General features: G+C 47.3%; 6 protein-coding genes across 6 annotated transcripts; 3 read left to right on the forward strand and 3 right to left on the reverse strand.

Moving 5' to 3' along the window:
• Positions 1-447: 447 nt before the first annotated feature.
• Positions 448-1,036, forward strand: BP5553_05132 (uncharacterized protein; the record flags this gene model as incomplete). The annotated part of the gene is made up of 2 exons (XM_032013755.1): positions 448-650; positions 754-1,036. 2 exons carry the CDS (start codon positions 448-450, stop codon positions 1,034-1,036), a joined length of 486 nt encoding a protein of 161 aa, XP_031870355.1.
• Positions 1,037-1,369: 333 nt separating this feature from the next.
• On the reverse strand, positions 1,370-2,977 carry BP5553_05133 (Uncharacterized protein; the record flags this gene model as incomplete). Its single annotated transcript, XM_032013756.1, has 1 exon — positions 1,370-2,977. One exon carries the CDS (start codon positions 2,975-2,977, stop codon positions 1,370-1,372), a length of 1,608 nt encoding a protein of 535 aa, XP_031870356.1.
• Positions 2,978-3,589: 612 nt separating this feature from the next.
• On the reverse strand, positions 3,590-8,727 carry BP5553_05134 (uncharacterized protein; the record flags this gene model as incomplete). Its single annotated transcript, XM_032013757.1, has 7 exons — positions 3,590-4,819; positions 4,872-5,167; positions 6,026-6,265; positions 6,324-6,524; positions 6,572-6,810; positions 6,858-7,262; positions 7,319-8,727. 7 exons carry the CDS (start codon positions 8,725-8,727, stop codon positions 3,590-3,592), a joined length of 4,020 nt encoding a protein of 1,339 aa, XP_031870357.1.
• Positions 8,728-9,564: 837 nt separating this feature from the next.
• On the forward strand, positions 9,565-11,283 carry BP5553_05135 (MFS general substrate transporter; the record flags this gene model as incomplete). Its single annotated transcript, XM_032013758.1, has 5 exons — positions 9,565-9,723; positions 9,754-9,809; positions 9,861-9,872; positions 9,927-10,905; positions 10,969-11,283. The coding sequence occupies 5 exons, from the start codon at positions 9,565-9,567 to the stop codon at positions 11,281-11,283; spliced, it is 1,521 nt and encodes a 506-aa protein (XP_031870358.1).
• A 1,424-nt stretch (positions 11,284-12,707) lies between these two features.
• BP5553_05136 (uncharacterized protein) lies at positions 12,708-14,771 on the reverse strand (the record flags this gene model as incomplete). The annotated part of the gene is made up of 1 exon (XM_032013759.1): positions 12,708-14,771. The coding sequence occupies one exon, from the start codon at positions 14,769-14,771 to the stop codon at positions 12,708-12,710; it is 2,064 nt and encodes a 687-aa protein (XP_031870359.1).
• Positions 14,772-15,401: 630 nt separating this feature from the next.
• On the forward strand, positions 15,402-17,566 carry BP5553_05137 (uncharacterized protein; the record flags this gene model as incomplete). Its single annotated transcript, XM_032013760.1, has 4 exons — positions 15,402-15,428; positions 15,580-16,722; positions 16,776-17,097; positions 17,301-17,566. The coding sequence occupies 4 exons, from the start codon at positions 15,402-15,404 to the stop codon at positions 17,564-17,566; spliced, it is 1,758 nt and encodes a 585-aa protein (XP_031870360.1).
• Between the last annotated feature and the right edge of the window lie 84 nt (positions 17,567-17,650).

Here is a 17,650-nt window from a genome sequence, read left to right on the forward strand (position 1 = left end):
GAGATATGGATTGCGGGCACGAATGCTCTGCGCTAGTCTGTCAAACTTCCCACCAAGCTCGTGGGATCATTGTGCAACCTTGAACATGACTTCGATACTGTGTATATATGCAGATATTTCTCTGACACGAACTTTTATCGGCACCGACTATCTCCCTTTACCTTTCAATAACCTTACGACCACTTGCATCTCATTCTACTCTATCATTTCTTAGCTATTTTGGAATACTGTTTATCACTTTCCTCTGGGCTCTTTAGATCGCGATCCTTTTTAAATTCAAACAGTCTCGAACGTCGGAAGCCAATCTACGATATGAATTCTTTTCGATTTACCCACCTCTTCGCACTTTACATACTCATAGCTCAGGCTTTTTCCTTCCCCCCCCCGAAATATAAGCCTTTCAGTGATGGTACCTACGGCTGGCAAGTTATTCAGATGACTGGCCATATGACCCCGGAGGATGTAAAGAATGCTGCTATCACTGGTTACGGAATAATGGTCGCAGAAGCACACAGGTTTGAAAAAAAATGTCCGAGCGTAATGGCCGCTCTGTACGTCCCTACTCAAGATGGAGGAGTACTCGCTGTCGCTTCCTCCATCAAAGGACCGCAAGGAAGCCAACTTACCGAATTCTACTGTAGCAGTCAGCAGTAAGTCTCAGCCCAGCCCCGAATTGACAATTCTTCAGAAGGCGAAGGTCTCATAGTTCACACTAAGGACAAAACAAAGATCCAACACTGACTTATTGCATAGTAAACATGGAAACTGTGCCGAAATGAACGCCTTCGCGTTAGTTGAAAGAAGACAAATGGATTGCAGAAACAGTTTTGTGGCTGCCTATGGGTCTACAAGGCATGGTGTGAGGTTTTTGGATCCCTGTCGAGACGAAGATAACAGATGGGGCTGTGCTTCGTTTTGTACTCAAAATTCGATCACCGCTCTGACGAAGAGGTCTAGAATAGAGGGGTTGCTCACTATAGACGTTGGACAAGAAAAGCGTGAATCGGACGATATAGGGGCATCAGTCAGAGTATAGACTTGTCGAGGTCTCCGTTACTCCAGCCAAAGAAGAAGTTCTGTCGAAGTGTTGTGCTGAGGAGTAACCAAGAGTTTGTTTTGTTCTCTATAGTGGTGGGATATGTTTGTTGTAGGACTAAAAAGGGGATCTGAAGGCTTGAGGTTTTAAGTTCAGCATTTGGGATTTAGACTTCTGGATTGTAAAGTATCTATAGATAGATACCATCAATCATGCAACCTTGAAATCTCCCGCATTATTCTTCACATACCTATCCTGACCAATTAAAAATAACCCTGTATAATGGCTAGTGCCCCCCTTTATACTGTAGAAGTAGGATCTTCTTAATCACGGTCAACATCTCGTAAAGTCCCCTTCTTGATACCATGTTGGTAATTTAAACCATACGCCACTTTCTCTCCGTGAAGGTACAGCTGGTTTTGCTGTTGACAAACACATGGGGTGCTGCTGACCCAAAATCGCTTGTTTCATTACTGGCTCAAGGGCTTTGAACCAGCCAAGATCAAACTGGACATCCTCTAGTGTGTGGAGCAGACGCAAAGCCCGTGTGATGTCACGGCAGATGTCGTAAATGAATCGAGTATCTTCTTCCTCTTCCGCATAAGCGCCACGGTCAAAACTATCGAGGGTGATAGTGATCGAAAGCCTCTTAAGTTCAAAATTGTCCCTTATAAACACAACTAACCGCGTCAACTTCTCACGGTAGCGAAGTTGATCCCAATCGTCGAGCTCTGGTTCGGAAAACAGAAGTTTTATTCCCCGGCTATATTTCAATGTCCCTTGTGGGAAGTTCCTTAGAAACCCAATCGTCTCTTCCGGATCCTGGAGAAAGTCAAAGGAATTCTGCGCAAGTAGCACTTCCATCACGTCTGCCCGCATCTCTTTGCTAACACGTGAGAGCGCGAATGGGATGTGACGACACTCGCAATTCGAAGAGTAGGCCGCGCGGACTGGAGCGCAGCAACAATCGACAAGAGTGACTGTACACTTTCGACAGCAGGTTTTCGACCCGTGGTAAGAGAAACACTGACCTCCGACAAGCCTATTTTTTGTGATTTGTAGAAGACGGTGGGCCTTAAAATACGAGTTGTGGTCACCAAGGTGTGTATAGCCTAGAATTTTAAGGCGTAGTTCTCTAGGGAGACGCTGAAAGGGGAAAATCCCTCGCGTTTCGCTGTATAAACCTTGAGCACGAAGAGAAGCTTCTCGAGCTAGTTGATATAACTCGTAATTGAAATGTCTTCCAAGTCGAATAACACATTGTTTTAACGTCGGAAATCGTAATAATGGCTCAAGAACGGCCATGCCAGATGCCTTGTCCGTGACGTCGCAGATGAGGGTAAGTTCCAATTGACTAGGTGAAACAGATGATGCGAGACGCTCAGCGAACCTCCGCCACCCATGGAGGAGAGCTTGGCCCGCTTGAGAGGTCATATCAAGGGGGGGGTCGGCATCCGCAGTAAAAAATTTGCAAGTCGCGCATTGAAAGCCAGTAGCAAAAGGTACTTCGTGCCCGCGTGGGCAGGGCCAGGAGTTGAGTCGAATCAAGAGGGAAGTTATAGTGCTTTGAATGTGCTGGCCCAAATGAAGAGATTCAAAACCACCTGCACCGTGGAGTCGTATCAAGAAATTGTTTCGCGAATAAAAGGCGGTAAAAACATCGTGGTAGACTGCGCGCGAGATCAGAAGCAGTCGGTGCAGTGGCAACCTTGGGCATAGACAGTCTGGTATGTCTGGTCCCGTCGTCTGGTCACCACCACGTCTCCGGCAGATATACAAGCATTCCCTTGGTGTTAAATCGAAAAAGCCTGGGTGAGAAGGTCCAGGAGACTCCTCGTATATCTGTGGGTGACTCAACTCGATCGGACACCAGCGGAACAAGCCCAGGTACGCATAAACTCTGTGCCTCGCGTGGAGTGGGAGATCCAGGAATGAGGCCATTTTCTAGTTGTAAGTTGTGTCTTCGAAATCCAAGAGGCGGGGGCAGCGGGCTTAGAAGATAAAAGATGAGAAAGAATGGGGCGACCGTAGCTACCTACCTTTACGGTAGGAAGTTTTGGGTACCTAACTCGTGATACCCAACCAGTAAGCGAGTTGGTACGAGTAGGTACCTAGGTAATCCAGTTCAGTAAGTTGGAATTTGTCGCGCAGGGTTGCTCTTTAGGTCATCTTCAGGATCGTGTGGCCCTAGCAGGGTGCTGTTTCTGGCTTCGTGGTGACCACAAGAAACGCGGGGTTTTCGATATTGAGTTCAAGAAGATGGCACAAAATGTTCGAGGAGCTGTCGTGCAGGTGGTGGGTGTGCCAGGCATGAGCGGTGCGTAGTGTCGAGAGTATCCTTTCTAGCTTTATAATAACTACTAAAAAATAAAAGGGTTTCAATATCGAGTTTAAGAAAATAATATAAAATAAAGAAGAATTATTATCTAAATTACTAATAAATATACAATAATGTTTAGTATAAGTAGTATATAAAATAAAGAGTAAATAAGTCTTAATACTATTTTATTTATATTAGTAGTTTTCTTAATAAATATATTTTATATTTACTTCTCAAGTACTCTCCATCGATCTCTTATTCCGCTCTACTACCTGCCCACAAAAGTTCTCCGGCTTTACAAACCACCTATTCACCGATTTCCACTCCTTATTCCTCACCTCATCATCCAGCGCAAATTCAAACCTCTTCACCACTTCGGGGATAAGTTTGCTCATCTCAAGCAAGCTCAAATTTTTCCCAATACATGTCCGGCTACCCATCCCAAACCCAAAGAAATAACGCTCAACTTCCGCCTCATGGCTATGCTCTTTAATCTCCAACCAGCGCTCTGGTCGCCAAGTATCTACGTCGGTCCCGTAGACAGAAGTGTTGCGATGGGCAACCCAGGCGTTGATTCCGACCGTAGCACCAGCGGGAAACTTCTGCCCGGCAAGCGTGGCGCCAGAGGGAGGCACGACACGTGCAAGAGGTAGTCCAGTAGCAGGGTGTAAGCGGACGCCTTCTTTGATAACGGCCTGTAGGTAGGGCAGTTGCGTGGCTTCTTTGAAGGTGATGGGGTCAGAGATGGCACCTGCGGCTATGCCGGCGTCGATTTCATCTTGGAGGCGCTTGTACGTAGCAGGGTGCTTATGGAGATGATATAGGACTGAAGAGAGCGTGATGGCGGTTGTGTCGCTACCTGCCCCAATGTTACTCTGGCAGATAGTGAATATATCATTAGTTGTCATTTTTTCTGGATCTTCAGAACGAAGAGCCAGAAACTTAGAGACAAAATCCGGTGGGCCGTCGCGGTCTTGGCTTTCGGGGTCTTTGAGTAGCGCCTCTCGTGATGCGATCTGGGATTTGGTATAATTCCCGACGTATCCGTGGCCTCCAGTAGATGGAAGAAGAGGGAAGAGGATATTGTGTAGCTTTGGGAAGATACCAACGAATGTGCTGTACGAACCCCTTGAGTCAATTGCGCTGAAGACCCCTTCCTCATCAACGCCCATGTCGAGGAAGCCAAAGCGCTTTCCGAAGGTTATCTCGCCGATGACGTCGAATGCGTAGCATTGGAACCAATGCCCAAAGTTGACGCTCCGGCCGGCCTGAGCTATCTCATGGAAGCGTGAAATGAGCAGATAGCTGCAGTTATCAACGAATGGCTCGTAGCCCACGAGAGAGCTCATTGAGTATGCTGATGCAAACTTGCGGCGTTGTACGCCATGGCGATGAGGATCAAGGTCAGCAAACAGGGACGCCTTGTTAGGCTCTGGCGGCATCCACGCCCAGTACCATGGAGCCTGATGATATTGTTAGATTTGTAAATTAGAAGCCGGGGGTTATTCATCGCACCTTGACAAACGCATTTCCATGCCCGTAGACTACCTTTGCAGCTTTGACATCGTCGATAGAATACTCATTCGGCGCAATACGTACAACTGGCCCATACGTCTTATGGAGATCGATATTCGTCCTCTCAAAATCGCCTTGGTATATTTTATAAAGATACCACAGACGTGTGAATCGTGCAAGAAACGGCCCCGGGACGCTGCGTAGCGGATCAACGAGCCATTGGGCCAAGCTGAAAGCAACATAGAGGCCAGCTCCAAGAGCCAGAATGCTGCCTAAAGGCAGTGATAATAATCCTTCTAACATTGTCCTTGTTAGAAAGCTTATATCCTTCAACGTAGGAGAACGGTGTAGGGAGCAGCAGGATGTCTATTATATGCTGAAACCAGATTGCAATACAATTTCTAAAAGTAGTACCCGATCCAAATATTCAATTTTGGGACACTAAAAATTAATAAACAGTCTGAGTAGAGAGAAGGACTACTAGTCTATACTTACGGATAGCATCCGACTGTGGCTGGGTTTCAACCTTTAATTTCACAGCAGGTCCGCGGGAAGTGGTTAGAAATGTGGGGTTAACGGATAGCAGCCGATATCAACTTATTTACTAGTTGCGGGCACTGCGGGGTACCAAATACCCCACCAACCCCGGTAGTTGTTAGAATCCTGAGGCTCACACTTGCCATTCCATGCCACTCCAGCTGGCACCTACATCTTGCCTCTACCAAAATAGTAAATCTTACGTGTGTGTCAGATGTGAGCTGAATTAATAGATATTATTAAGTCCAATATCTTTTTCTAATTCAAATTTTTAATTAAGTGGTAAGAATAGCGTTAACGACAAGAAACCGTGTAGTAGAGCGACAGACAGCAAGCGGTGAGGAGTGAGAAGGTTGGTTTCTGGGACAAAGCCCTGTCTAAAGCTTGATACACTTGATAATTTGAAAATAAAAGTAACAGATACTGATTATATCTTTATATCTTAACTGGTTTTCGGAATTTTGTAGGGTTTGTTTTTGGTATTACTAGCGGTGATCAAACTAGCAGTGGCTTATATATTAATCACATTACTTTACTCAGATTAATTACTCGTTCAAAAATGGTAAAAGATTATCCCACTCTCTGTAGTCTATTCCTCTACGGCCTTTCTAATATACCTTGCCACCAATCATCTTCAAGTGAATCCCATAGCATTTGACCGTTCGGCTGTTGTCTCAGAACATCCTGCAACAACGGGTCGTAGAATTCAACCGAATCCTCGAAAAAGGGGTGGGCGGTTGAAGACCTTTCATATTGTGGTGCATCTGTTGAAAGTCTGTGCTGGCTTGAATCACTGTGTGTCGGGTTCTGGAATCCGAATTCATCTGGCCGAAGACTAGAAGACGAGTTATAATGGGCTTGCCAGTGTGCGCATGTTAGCTAGTAGCAGTGACTTTCGTGAAGTGTAGATCATACTGGTGTGTGAAGCGAGGGCTTGGTCTCGTAGCTTAACGATTGTCAAGGCGCATTTCCGAGCTCTGACGTGCTTCGACGCCAATCGGTCTAAGGTCCCTAGACACTTCTGCCATGACCGGTCAATGCTATGTTGGGCTGCAGTTTCCTTGGGTGGGGAATCCGAGCCGGCCAAGATAAGAATCATTGCCGAAGTAAACATATCTGACGGATGAGCTTATCGCCTGGATGATTGGGCGTGAGAAACTCACAGTAAATGTTATACCACCATGAGCCTGCCGCTTTAGTCTGAGAAGATTTGTCGATGAAATCAATGAGAGCATGGGCGCTTTCAATACAGGCGCTTGAGCAGCGTTGAGCCACAACACTGGTCACAGTTTCATCGGCATGTTCCTCCGACTCTGTAGGGCGTTTTACACCGTCCCTTCTGGCCTGAACGTATAGCTGGTGGAATACTGGGCGATATAACAGCACCTTCAAGTGCAAGAAACTACTAATTTTAGCACTATACTAACGACGAGAGGGCGGAATACGTACCGTGTATATAGAATATTCCGCTGGCGCTCTAGCAGCCATGATTCACCGGGATCCGTTTCTTTATAATCCCACCTCAGTTGTAATGGTAGATTAGATTTGAACTCCAGCAAATCTTGCTCTAGGTCCACGACTGTTTTGATGATATTATTAATGCGTCGTCCGTCCAACTGTTGATCGTCCTTGGTTTTGTCTTGCCAAGGTTTGTAGACGCTGGTAAGTACTTCGCCAAAAATTGCATACAGCTTAAGATTTTGAACAAAGAACATACTTTGAGAAAATATGCCAGCAGGCTGGATGCCGGTGGCCGCTTCACCTTCGAGATATATATCATCAACAGCAGCGGGCAATGGCACGTTTGCTTCCCTAGATGCTAAGGCGGGCCGCCCAAGTGTCATACTGGTGATTCTGTTGTTTTAGTTAGCATGGCACAAACAAAATGCATAGGAAGCAGTAGTGCACACATATCAAGTAGGAGGCAGCCATGCCAGGTACGCCTTTTAATTTCTGTCTCTAGCATTGTATTAATGAATGAGCCTTTGTCCATGTATAAGCCAATCCCTTGCGCAACACGAAGCGCCAAACCAACAACATTCCAGCAACGAGTGGGATTATCTGTGCTCTGAAGGTACTGCCCAAGGATGAAAAGGGTCTGAACAAGTGCCAAGCTGCTGTAATCCAATAAATTTCCTAAAACCAGGTCCAAAGATCGTTGACAGAAGGAGTCAGACAGGGTTCGCCGTTGTTCGTATGGCATGTCGGAAAGGGTACAACCGAGAGCAAGCATCGCATTTAACCCGCAATAAAATATAGAAACCGGACATGTTGAGGATCCTAGTCCTATCTGTAGAGTACATGCGGCTTGTCGTGTTTCCTCGGGCACCCAAATTTGCTGATATGCAGCTTCAAAACTTGTTCTATGGACAATAGGATATAGGCAATGCACTTTGTCCCAATATGAATTGAGTAGGTAATCCGTAAACGTTCTTGGAGGTAAGTAGAAATCTTTAAGCTTTGTGCTCGAATATAATTCGATTGGATCCTCCCTCCGACGATTGTCTTCACGAGTCTCTGCGCTCTTCATATGGTATGAATCTGATCTAGAGCGAGTAGAGCTACTCAGGTTTTCTTGAATTTGATTGAAAAAGGATATTGCAGACGATGAGCCATAATATCCAGTCTGAGAGGAAGGCGATTCAGTATCGGTCGTTGCTGCTGCACCCATCGCACTAATCATTCCTTCCACGTCTGTTGTGCGGCCTTCGATGTTTGACCGGGACGGAGTGTGCTGGGGTGTAGTCGCTTCCAGAAATCCAGGCGAGGTGTATGATGGCGATACTCTGCTAGCTATGGAATTTGTAGAGTAGTTTGGGGGAAGGGATTGAACATTGGCCTCTCCATTGACACGAGATTCACCGCAAGATAAAGAAACTGCCCCATTAGGAGTGTCGGCATGTTCTAGCGGACGCAAGCCGGTCCTATTGTTACCAGCTCCCGGACCTAGTTGGGATATGTTTTCGAGGGCAGATTGCGAATCACCGGGCCTTTTTTCAAGTTCTCGAATACGACTGTGCAAGCTTTCTATATACCTGTACCGACTTTCATTAGTAGGATGACTCCGCAAATAGCCGTGGCGTACCTGCTCTCTCTCGCACGCAAATTTTAGTACATCACTCTGGTAGGTGCAACGGTAATTTTCCTGTGAGGGCTGGCGTTGTCGACGCTGCTGGCAGCTCGAACATTCCGGCTTGATGCCGTCGCATTTGATCTTCCTGTCTCGACACCTATCGCACGCCAATGCCACCCTGAGTCGCTTCTGTGGCCGTTCACGAACGTGTTGATTGTCCTGTGGCGATGAAGGAGGCATAGACATATGGAAGTACAATGCTATCTATCCCAAATGACGACTTTCTTTGCTGAAAGGATCAGCCTTCAAGCCTACCCTGCATGTTCGTCTCGACACTATCGTGGCTGGTAGTGGTGAAGCTAACCGAGGTTCACGAAGTAGAGATGGTGGGGTTAGATGATTGCGGGGCTGCCCGATAATAGGCTTGGTGGAAGTGAAGTACCGTGAGATGCCTCGAGTTCTCAACTGCGCGATTCATCCTACCCGACAAATAATATGCCATAAGTCCACAAGGCCTCTAATGATGCACCATCAAATACAAGAGTTTTGTTTTCAAGCGGAGAAGAGCATCCCCGAGCTCCAGCAAGCTCGTAGGGGCGTACTAGTCATGGTTCACCATGCTTTCGCGGACACTTCGCGGCTGTCAGCCCAGGGCCATCCAGCTAACGGAACGTATCCGAAGGTATTTGCCCAAACCATCTCTTAAGTCCGCAGGACGGCAGATATCCGTGAACAACAATTTGAAAATGCGGGGGAAGAGGCAAGGTTTCAATGGTATTACCACTTGCCAAGGACTTAGGTTAGACTCCGGGTCTGTCTCTGCTCGGAGCTTATCTCTATACGAATTGAAGTAGAATCAAATCCAAACCCCATAGATCCACATAGGAGGGTGCTAGTGACCAAGTCTAGTGTAAGTACAAATCTGGGGTCCCGCATCCTTAGTTAGGACAACGGCGTTGATAAGTATATATGGTCTCTTATATCCTTCTACTTTAAACTTCCGAGTCAAGTTCTACTTTGCGGCCATTTCTGTATATTCTTATCGTGATTCTCTTAGTACAATTATTACTCGCAACCAGCAAGATGTCGGATTCCAAAGAAGGCATGGATACGCTGGAGGTAGAGCATGTGAATGATATACTTGACTACAAGAAGTCGGAGTCTCTTGACTTAGAGTGGACAGAAGACGATGAATCCCGAATCAGGATGAAAATGGCAAGTCCCAGCATTCACATAACCTTTGTTTGTATTCTGTTAATATTATAAAAACAGGACTGGAGGCTTGTACCTACCTTATGGCTCTTATATCTCCTGTGCTTTATTGATCGGTAACCACCATTGAATCCTTATAATTGAATGCATTGCTGATACTAGAATAGATCAAGCATTGGGTAATCCATCCTCGACTGCAGATAGGCGAGGAGAGACTAACACTTCTCTCCTAGAAATGCTCGAATTCAAGGACTTGAAAAGGACCTGAACACAGCAATAAACTTTCGCTTCAATTGGGCCCTCACAGTATTCTATATCTCTTACATTGCCATCGAAATTCCGTCTACCATACTGCTTCGGATTATTGGAGCTAGATACTATCTACCATTACTCGTCATTGCGTTTGGATTTATATCCATGTGTAGTGCGTTTGTGACAAACTATGGAGGGCTGGTGGCGTGCCGTTTCTTCCTTGGTATTGCTGAGGGTGGCATGATGCCCGGCATAGCATTCTATCTCTCCTGCTTCTATCGTCGGCAGGAGCTTATGTTTCGCATTGGGATATTCATCAGTGGGGCATCACTGGCGGGTGCATTTGGAGGTCTACTCGCTGCTGGACTCAGCTCCATTCCTCAGTGGGGTATTGCCAGTATGCCCCTCTATGGTTGGCGAAATATCTTCTTCTTTGAAGGCATCATCACATTTCTACTCGCAGGTTTGGCGATCCTGGTTCTACCCTCTCGTCCCGATCAGTGTAAGTTTCTCAACAAACGGGGCAGATATATTGCACTCGAACGTATAAATCGCGAGCATCACGAAGATATCCAGGCCAAGACAACATTTAAGGACGTCAGGGTTGGAATATGCAATATCAACAACACCATTTACGGGCTTGGATTCCTGTTTGCCACCATCTCAGCACAGTCACTCTCATTGTTCCTGCCTACCATTTTGAAAGCCCTTGGATGGACAGCTTTGAAGACGCAGTTCTATAGCGTGCCTCCTTATGCAGTGGCATGCGTCTGGACATTCACGGTCTCCTGGCTCAGCGACCGCTATAACCGCCGTGGCATATTCGCTGCATTAAATGCAGCAATTTCGATGACAGGCTATTGTATTGTCGTTACCGCAAAGACTGACACGATCAGATATCTTGGGGTCTTTTTTGCTGCCAGTGGATCCTTTCCCAATGGGCCTGGTTTCCTCTCTTGGGTGAGCAAATCCCCCATATCTTCAAAATTTTGAAATTTTTGGTGTCCCTAACCATAATTCCAGGGCCTCAATAATGCAGCTGGGCCGGCCATTCGCGCTGTAACATCTGGCTATATTGTGGCCGTCGGAAATCTCGGTGCACTTGTTGCAACGTGGACGTATCTGCCGACCGATGGGCCGAAATACTCTCGGGGCCACTATGTGAATGTTGCTGCGGAGGTCATGGTACTTCTGCTGGCGCTCTTGGGAATTGCGTACGCGAGATGGGAAAACAAGAAGAGAGACAGCGGCGCCCGAGACCATCGTCTTTCTGGTTTGACAGATGAGGAGATTCAAGGTTTGGGGTATAAACATCCTTCTTTTAGGTATATTTCTTGAAGGATAGAATATTTAACAAGTTAGGATAACTTTGAAAATATGAAGAGGGCCGCAGAATCGTTTGATGCACAGCACATTCAGAGTACCCATTGTAAGGCAAATTCCGTAACACCCAAATAAATCAATGTCGAGCCTCGATATGACCCCGTCTCCCTGCCAGGATTCTCCTGTACAGACTCCATACTATCAAACACTTGATCCTACATGAACCTTCGCTACCGAGACTCGATCTTCCGTCTTTTAAGATAGCGTTGCTCTAAACGTTGCAAGTAATGCGTCTTCATCGTCTTGAGAATTGCGTCCACTCCTTTTCACGTCTTGGCCTCAGTGTGCTATTCAAACCCACCTTCTAACGAGTAGGAATCGACATGTTCACTGATAATGCTGTCGCTTGTAGGAGGAAACGAGTCGAATAGCACCGATAATATTCCAACTTGATATTCCGAATTTGCAGCTTCTGACGCAGCCAGCACCACCGAAGCCTTCACCGAGATGAATTCGGCCTGTGCAGTGATATCGAGCGAATGTTTACAGTGCGAGTGAGGAGGGGGTGGCGCTGTAGTTTACTGTTGGATCCTGAGGTTTAGCGATGAAAAGCTCCAGGTTCTTTAGCGAGCCCCTGATTTCAGGGGCTAACTCGAGAGAAGAGCAATATTAGGGGCATTTTGGGATACTTTAAGCTGGAATAGAAGGCCTAGGGGGCTGGAGGAACGGAAAAATTTGTTATAAACAAGGCTTCTCTTGCTCACTTTACTCGTTACAGAAGCAAAGGTTGCTAGAATAATCGTGCCTTAACAAGGTGCCGAATACCGTCTTGATCTTTAAAACATCCTTCACATCATTCAGCTCGTTTTTGGAGACATTCCACTGTGGACTTGAGACCCTGTACCCCCGAGCATGAAATTCTTTTGTTTTGCTGATTTGCATAATTGATCTCGCTCTTATCGGACCGATGTTGTTGATCGTGTTGCACAAAACTCTTCTCACGACTCTCCGTACATCTTCCGTAGCAGTAACATTCTTTGCTTTTATAGTTGCTTTTATCTCTAGTGGTTTAATACCTGGGACGAAGACGATTGATTTAAAGCCAAGAGATGTTTTAGCAGCTACTGCAACTTATGTGGCTATCCTAGTAGTGTTCGTTGGAGCCAGTTCTTAACTTAATGGCATATATGGCAGTCGGAGAAGTACGCTGCCGAGGTAAGAAGAACCAAAAGCTCCTTTTCCCCTTAAAACAAGTAACTTCCTTTATATACTCTTCCCAAGTATGTCTGTGCGAAGCACTTCAGATTTTACCTCTCTCTGCGTGTATTTTTACACTTTCACCAAGTTAATTGTTGAATCCTTTATCGCCTAATACTGGATCTGTTTGATACGAAGGGCTAGAGAGTAGCTATAAATCTTGGAGAAGGAAGTCGGCCATTTTATACTAAGGTTACGTTCCCCCAACACTCTTTGTCGTCCATTATCTTTTTCGCTTCTTCCCCTCCTAGAAACATCCACCCAACCCTTTTCATCCTTGAGTCCCGACCGTCTCCTGCCTGAGTGATAACCAGACCATAACAACGTGACGTAAAATTGTGTTCCGCACCGTGGTTCTTCTCTTCAATTGTTTTCTTGGCCCTTTCATCCTTACCATTTTTCCCGCAAAGTAACAGGACTTGCATATTCCATTTACGCCAGCCTGCTGAATTCTTTATATCGTCATGATCAGGCGTCATCACTTCGCCCTCCTCGTTGTCGGAGTGTCGCGTCCGCAACCGTGGAAGTGGAGTCCTACCGATTTCTTTAAGTTTTTTCTCGTGATCTGTGATCTCCTTTTCGCTGGGTTTCAGCTCAGCCATGGGGCCATGAATACATATCCAAGCATTCTTCACCTCTCCAAAGGGGTTTCCTTCGTTTTGCAGCTCGACATGCCAGCCCTCGATCTTAGCAATATCCTTCCACTCTCTCTGTAGACCAGTGGCAGCACATCCGCCATAGCTCGCCCAGCTCCAGCTCGGTCCAGTATACTCAGTGGTTGAGGCCGGTGACCTATCTCCTATTCCCTGCCATGCCAGCCCTTCGATAAGCTTATCGCTCCACAGTCCGGCTACATATTCCGTGGCAAATCGTGATTTGAATAACTTGGCGATTCCGCTAAGGGCTGGGAGCTTATCGGTTGCTTTGGTCAGCTTGCGTAGCCCATACGACCAGAGCAGGCTGTTCCACATGGTATGGGGCTCCTTGGACTCGTTTAGGTCACTTAAGTTGCAACAATACCGCTTTCCAAAACTGCTACCATCCTCTCCCATAATGCCGTAGTTGCACTCGATATAAATTTGCCTGGTATTGTAGTGCAAGATACGTCGAGCGAGTATGCGCTCCTGCAGAGCCCAACCACGTCTGCAGAGCGGTTCTTTCTCGAAATCTTTTCCCTGCCATTCATTTTCATCTCCGGGGTATACTAACTGTACGCAAATTTCACCTAACTCAGGGATATTGACCATTGATTTTGGGCGGGCCGGCCGGCTATGGAAGCAGCCTTCACTGCCATCTCTGGCGTGATTTGCAGCGACGACTAGGTAGGCGTTGGAGTAGACATCCGCCATGCGCCCCGATTCACGAGCCCAGTCGTCCTGGTCTTCTTGCATGATGCAGAGACTGTCTATCCAAACATAGCGAATTCCAAGGTGTCTAGCGATGATCACAGCGTCGAGGAAGGTCTTAGGAAGATGTAACAGTGATATTCCAGTAATACGCTTCTCGTATGACTCTTGAGTAGTTGTCAGAGTTTCCGAAGAACCCCAGCAATGAGATAGGCAGATATATTTCCCGCTTAAGCCAGCAGGGCAGTCGATCAGTCTAATCATGTCGCCGGTCGAGCTGACATCCAACACACGCGAAGGCAACGGAGTTACTTCTCTAGCGCATCGTTCGTGCTTCTCGACACAGTTGTTCACTAAAGAGGTCGCAACATCAAGGCTCTGTCGCGACCCAGAGTCTCGCTCTACAGGTCTCCAAGGGAACTTTGAAGTTAAAGCGCTACCAGCCTCGACGCTAAAGCTGACGCCGGTGAGATAGAAGACTCTGTGTTTTGTCACCGAATTCCGAGCCAAGACGATGAAACCATCCCCTCCGCCCAACCGCTTCGTTAACCACAGTCTCTCCCCAGTAGGAATCGGTTCTGACTCCTTGTAGAACTGGCGCCATCCGGGATAGGACCTTTCGGCCTCTCGATAGTGATCTAACCAAGTTTGCACGCCGGTTTGCACGAGGGCACAGAGGGGACATCCAGCTCTGGCCGATTCGGCGAGTGCATCGAGACATTTGTGCCAGGCGAAACCAATTGGGTCCTTCGGCAGAAGCGACTCGTTGCTGCTGTTGCGCCGCCACCATAGTTCAGGCATTTCATTGTTGTCAGCTACCCGGCTTGAGCCGTCTTGATCCTCAGGGACCGAAGGAAGAGAGGCAAAAGGGATGTCCTGACAGAGCCTACAGAGGGCCATGAGTAAAAGACGGTACAGAATGTCACGAAAATCAAACAGAAGTCGCGTTGAGCTCAAGCAGTTGAGATTGGAATGATAGCAACCCAAAATTGCAACTCGAGGTGTGGAAAATTCAACCAGGACAAGCTGTAAGGACCTAATGATAGGGAATCACGATTCATATGACAAATACTCGGATTATTACAAGACGAAACTTTACTGTTCTATTTCTAAGAGAATCCCCTCCATTTAACCGCTGGACATCGTCGGTTACGATTCGGCGCCTTACCGGATACGTTAGCGAGCCTTAGTAACACCCCCAATAGTACTATTAAGAGAAACTTAGTTTATAAATATATTATAAAGGTTATTAATTACTACTTTACTCTAAGATATTATATAAAGTCTATCTATACCTACTTTATATATGTATTATAAGACTTATTACTAAAAATAAACTATTTTCTATTAAAGGCAGTGGTGGAAGGCTGAGCATGCTGCCTTTACCAAAGTAAATTGGGATGCCTCAGGTGAACATTACCCAAGGGCCTTCTGCACATCCCTCTACCCATAATTATTATATTATGGGCAATTCCACCCACAGTTATGGATAACCCGCTCACGTAGGACTGTTCTCTCCACCCTTTTGCAATGGCCGAGCCGCTTGAAAGTTACTCTGTACGTCGCACCCCCATATAGCCCCATTTACAGACTCTAGGCTCATCACGATACGAGTACTTTCTAGTGCGATCCGTGCCGCTCCCGCAAGGTGAAGTTGCCATCACCTGTGCGGACCAGGCGTCGATTGCTCTGACATGTGTTAATCCAGGTTGCGTGCTCGCGCCATCACTCTGGATGCCAACGCTGCGAAGGCGAAGGGCCTGAATGTTCCTATTCCCGCTCAGGGGTGATTCGTCGCAGTAGAAAGAAGAAGGATGGCGAGAGACGTCCTCCTCGCAGTTCCGAGACCTCAGCAGGCACAGAGCCCAGCGGTTTATCACGACGGCCTCGTCAACTCCCGCCGGACAGCACTGGCACCACGCAAGAGCGGCTGCAGCGGCTTATCGGCAAGGATCATCGTGAACTGGGAGCGCTTGCATCTCTGCTGGAGGAGTATGCCACGGTTTGGCAAGGGTCCTCTGCATTCGACAAACTAGCCGAGGGTGCAGAGGCTGATTTCTTTCTCTTCGAGGAGGATCAAGTTCGCCCTTGGGTGGAGGGTGAGTGGTTCCCTTGGTCGTATGTGGCTCTGCTTATGCTCCCCCCATCAGCGTTTATCACCACTCTCCAGAGACAGAGATTGTTGCTCACGTCTGCACCCCCGGAAATACTCGATCACCTGGCGGCATCACGTCCGCATCAAGTTCAGGATCGAGCATGGCTGGTTATGTTCTACAGCATCGCGCTGAGCGCTGTGTCCTCTACCAACCCGTCGGATGAAGCGACAAAGGCCAAGTTAAGAAGCAATCTCTGGCTAGCATTCAATGATGTCCGACTGCTGCTCGAACCGAAGATTTCGAGTCTTCAGGCTTTGTTCATGTTGGCTTGCCATGTCGAGGAGTTTATGACGCCGTCAGTTTGCTGGGTGCTGGTCACCAAGGCCTGTGTCATGTTGCAAGCATTAGGCATCTCTCACTGGCGTCTCGACTCTGCGACCTGCGAGCGGCGCACCTTGTTCTTTTGGCGTCTGAATATCCTGGACAAGGCGCTGGCGCTCATTCTGGGTAGACCGCCGACTTTCCACCGTGAAATGACAGCTGCAACTGCCTTGCCGACGTTAGAACAGCTCTTGCCTCCCCAGCCTTATCAACTGGGTGGCGCGCCCACTTTGTTCGAAGCGCATTACACACATCAGATGCATCTACTATCGTGCGTCATGGGTAATATCTGGCATTGTCTCTACGGACAGGGCTCTGATGACCTTTTCGCGGTTAAAGGGAACCTGGAGTCGTGGCATCGCCAGGCAACGGAGGTAGCAGGTACGCCCTCGCACATATGTGAACAGGTGACTGATATCCATTTCAGGTTCTTGAAGCTGCCGCTCTTGCAGAGAAACCTCTCCTCAGCGCGAGCGGTGCCGCCTCGGTTGATTTTGGCCTGCGAACTCTGCAGTTCCATTACCTTTCTCTTCTGGTCTTACTGACGGTATCCAGCAAACAGCTGCGGAAGCAGTCTACTCACCCATCGCAGCAAATGCTTCAGTTATTGCCAAGTCTTGGCGAGATGGATCTAGATCTCCAGGAACCATACACCTGCCTAGTATGGCAGCGTCTTCACTGTCCGTTGGCCGCGTTTGGCGCTCTCTGGGGAGACACTGTGCTTAAGGGCAAGACCCATGTTGAGCAGAGTAAGCAGTCTCTAGAAACTATGGAGCATCTGTCGCCCTTTTTTAGCAAATTGAGCTCTCGGAATTCACTTGCGGCGAAACTAGAAAGCATCGCCGACAGGATGGTTCAGTTTGCAAGAACCGATCTCTATTTTCAAGGCAAGTCCTCCCCCGAAAATCATGAAAATGAGGCGCCTAACATTCTTGTCTAAATGATGAAGCAGATCAAAATACACCGAACCCAAACATCCCGACTCGTGAAACACCTGATGGGCGAACACAAGGCGTGGAGAACCTGGACCAGCAAGCAAATGCATTCCTAAGTCCTGCGTCGACAACGAACGCATGGAATGCTTCCAGTAGTGAAAATCCCGATGCACAACTCGAAGGTTTCTATACGTTGCCAAACGACGGCTTCTTGAACACCACATTTGATAACTTCTTTGCTGCCACCTTCGACTGGTCGATCTGGGATAATCAAGAACTCTAGTAGAGCGATGATTTGGTTCGACGGATAATGGAAATCGAAACGCGTTTTGACTTATAAATAGCCGTTAAGGCTTAAGCTACCCGG

Source organism: Venustampulla echinocandica, assembly GCF_003357145.1.
Source record: "Venustampulla echinocandica strain BP 5553 chromosome Unknown scaffold_2, whole genome shotgun sequence".
In the NCBI taxonomy this organism is placed as follows: Eukaryota; Fungi; Ascomycota; class Leotiomycetes; order Helotiales; family Pleuroascaceae; genus Venustampulla; species Venustampulla echinocandica.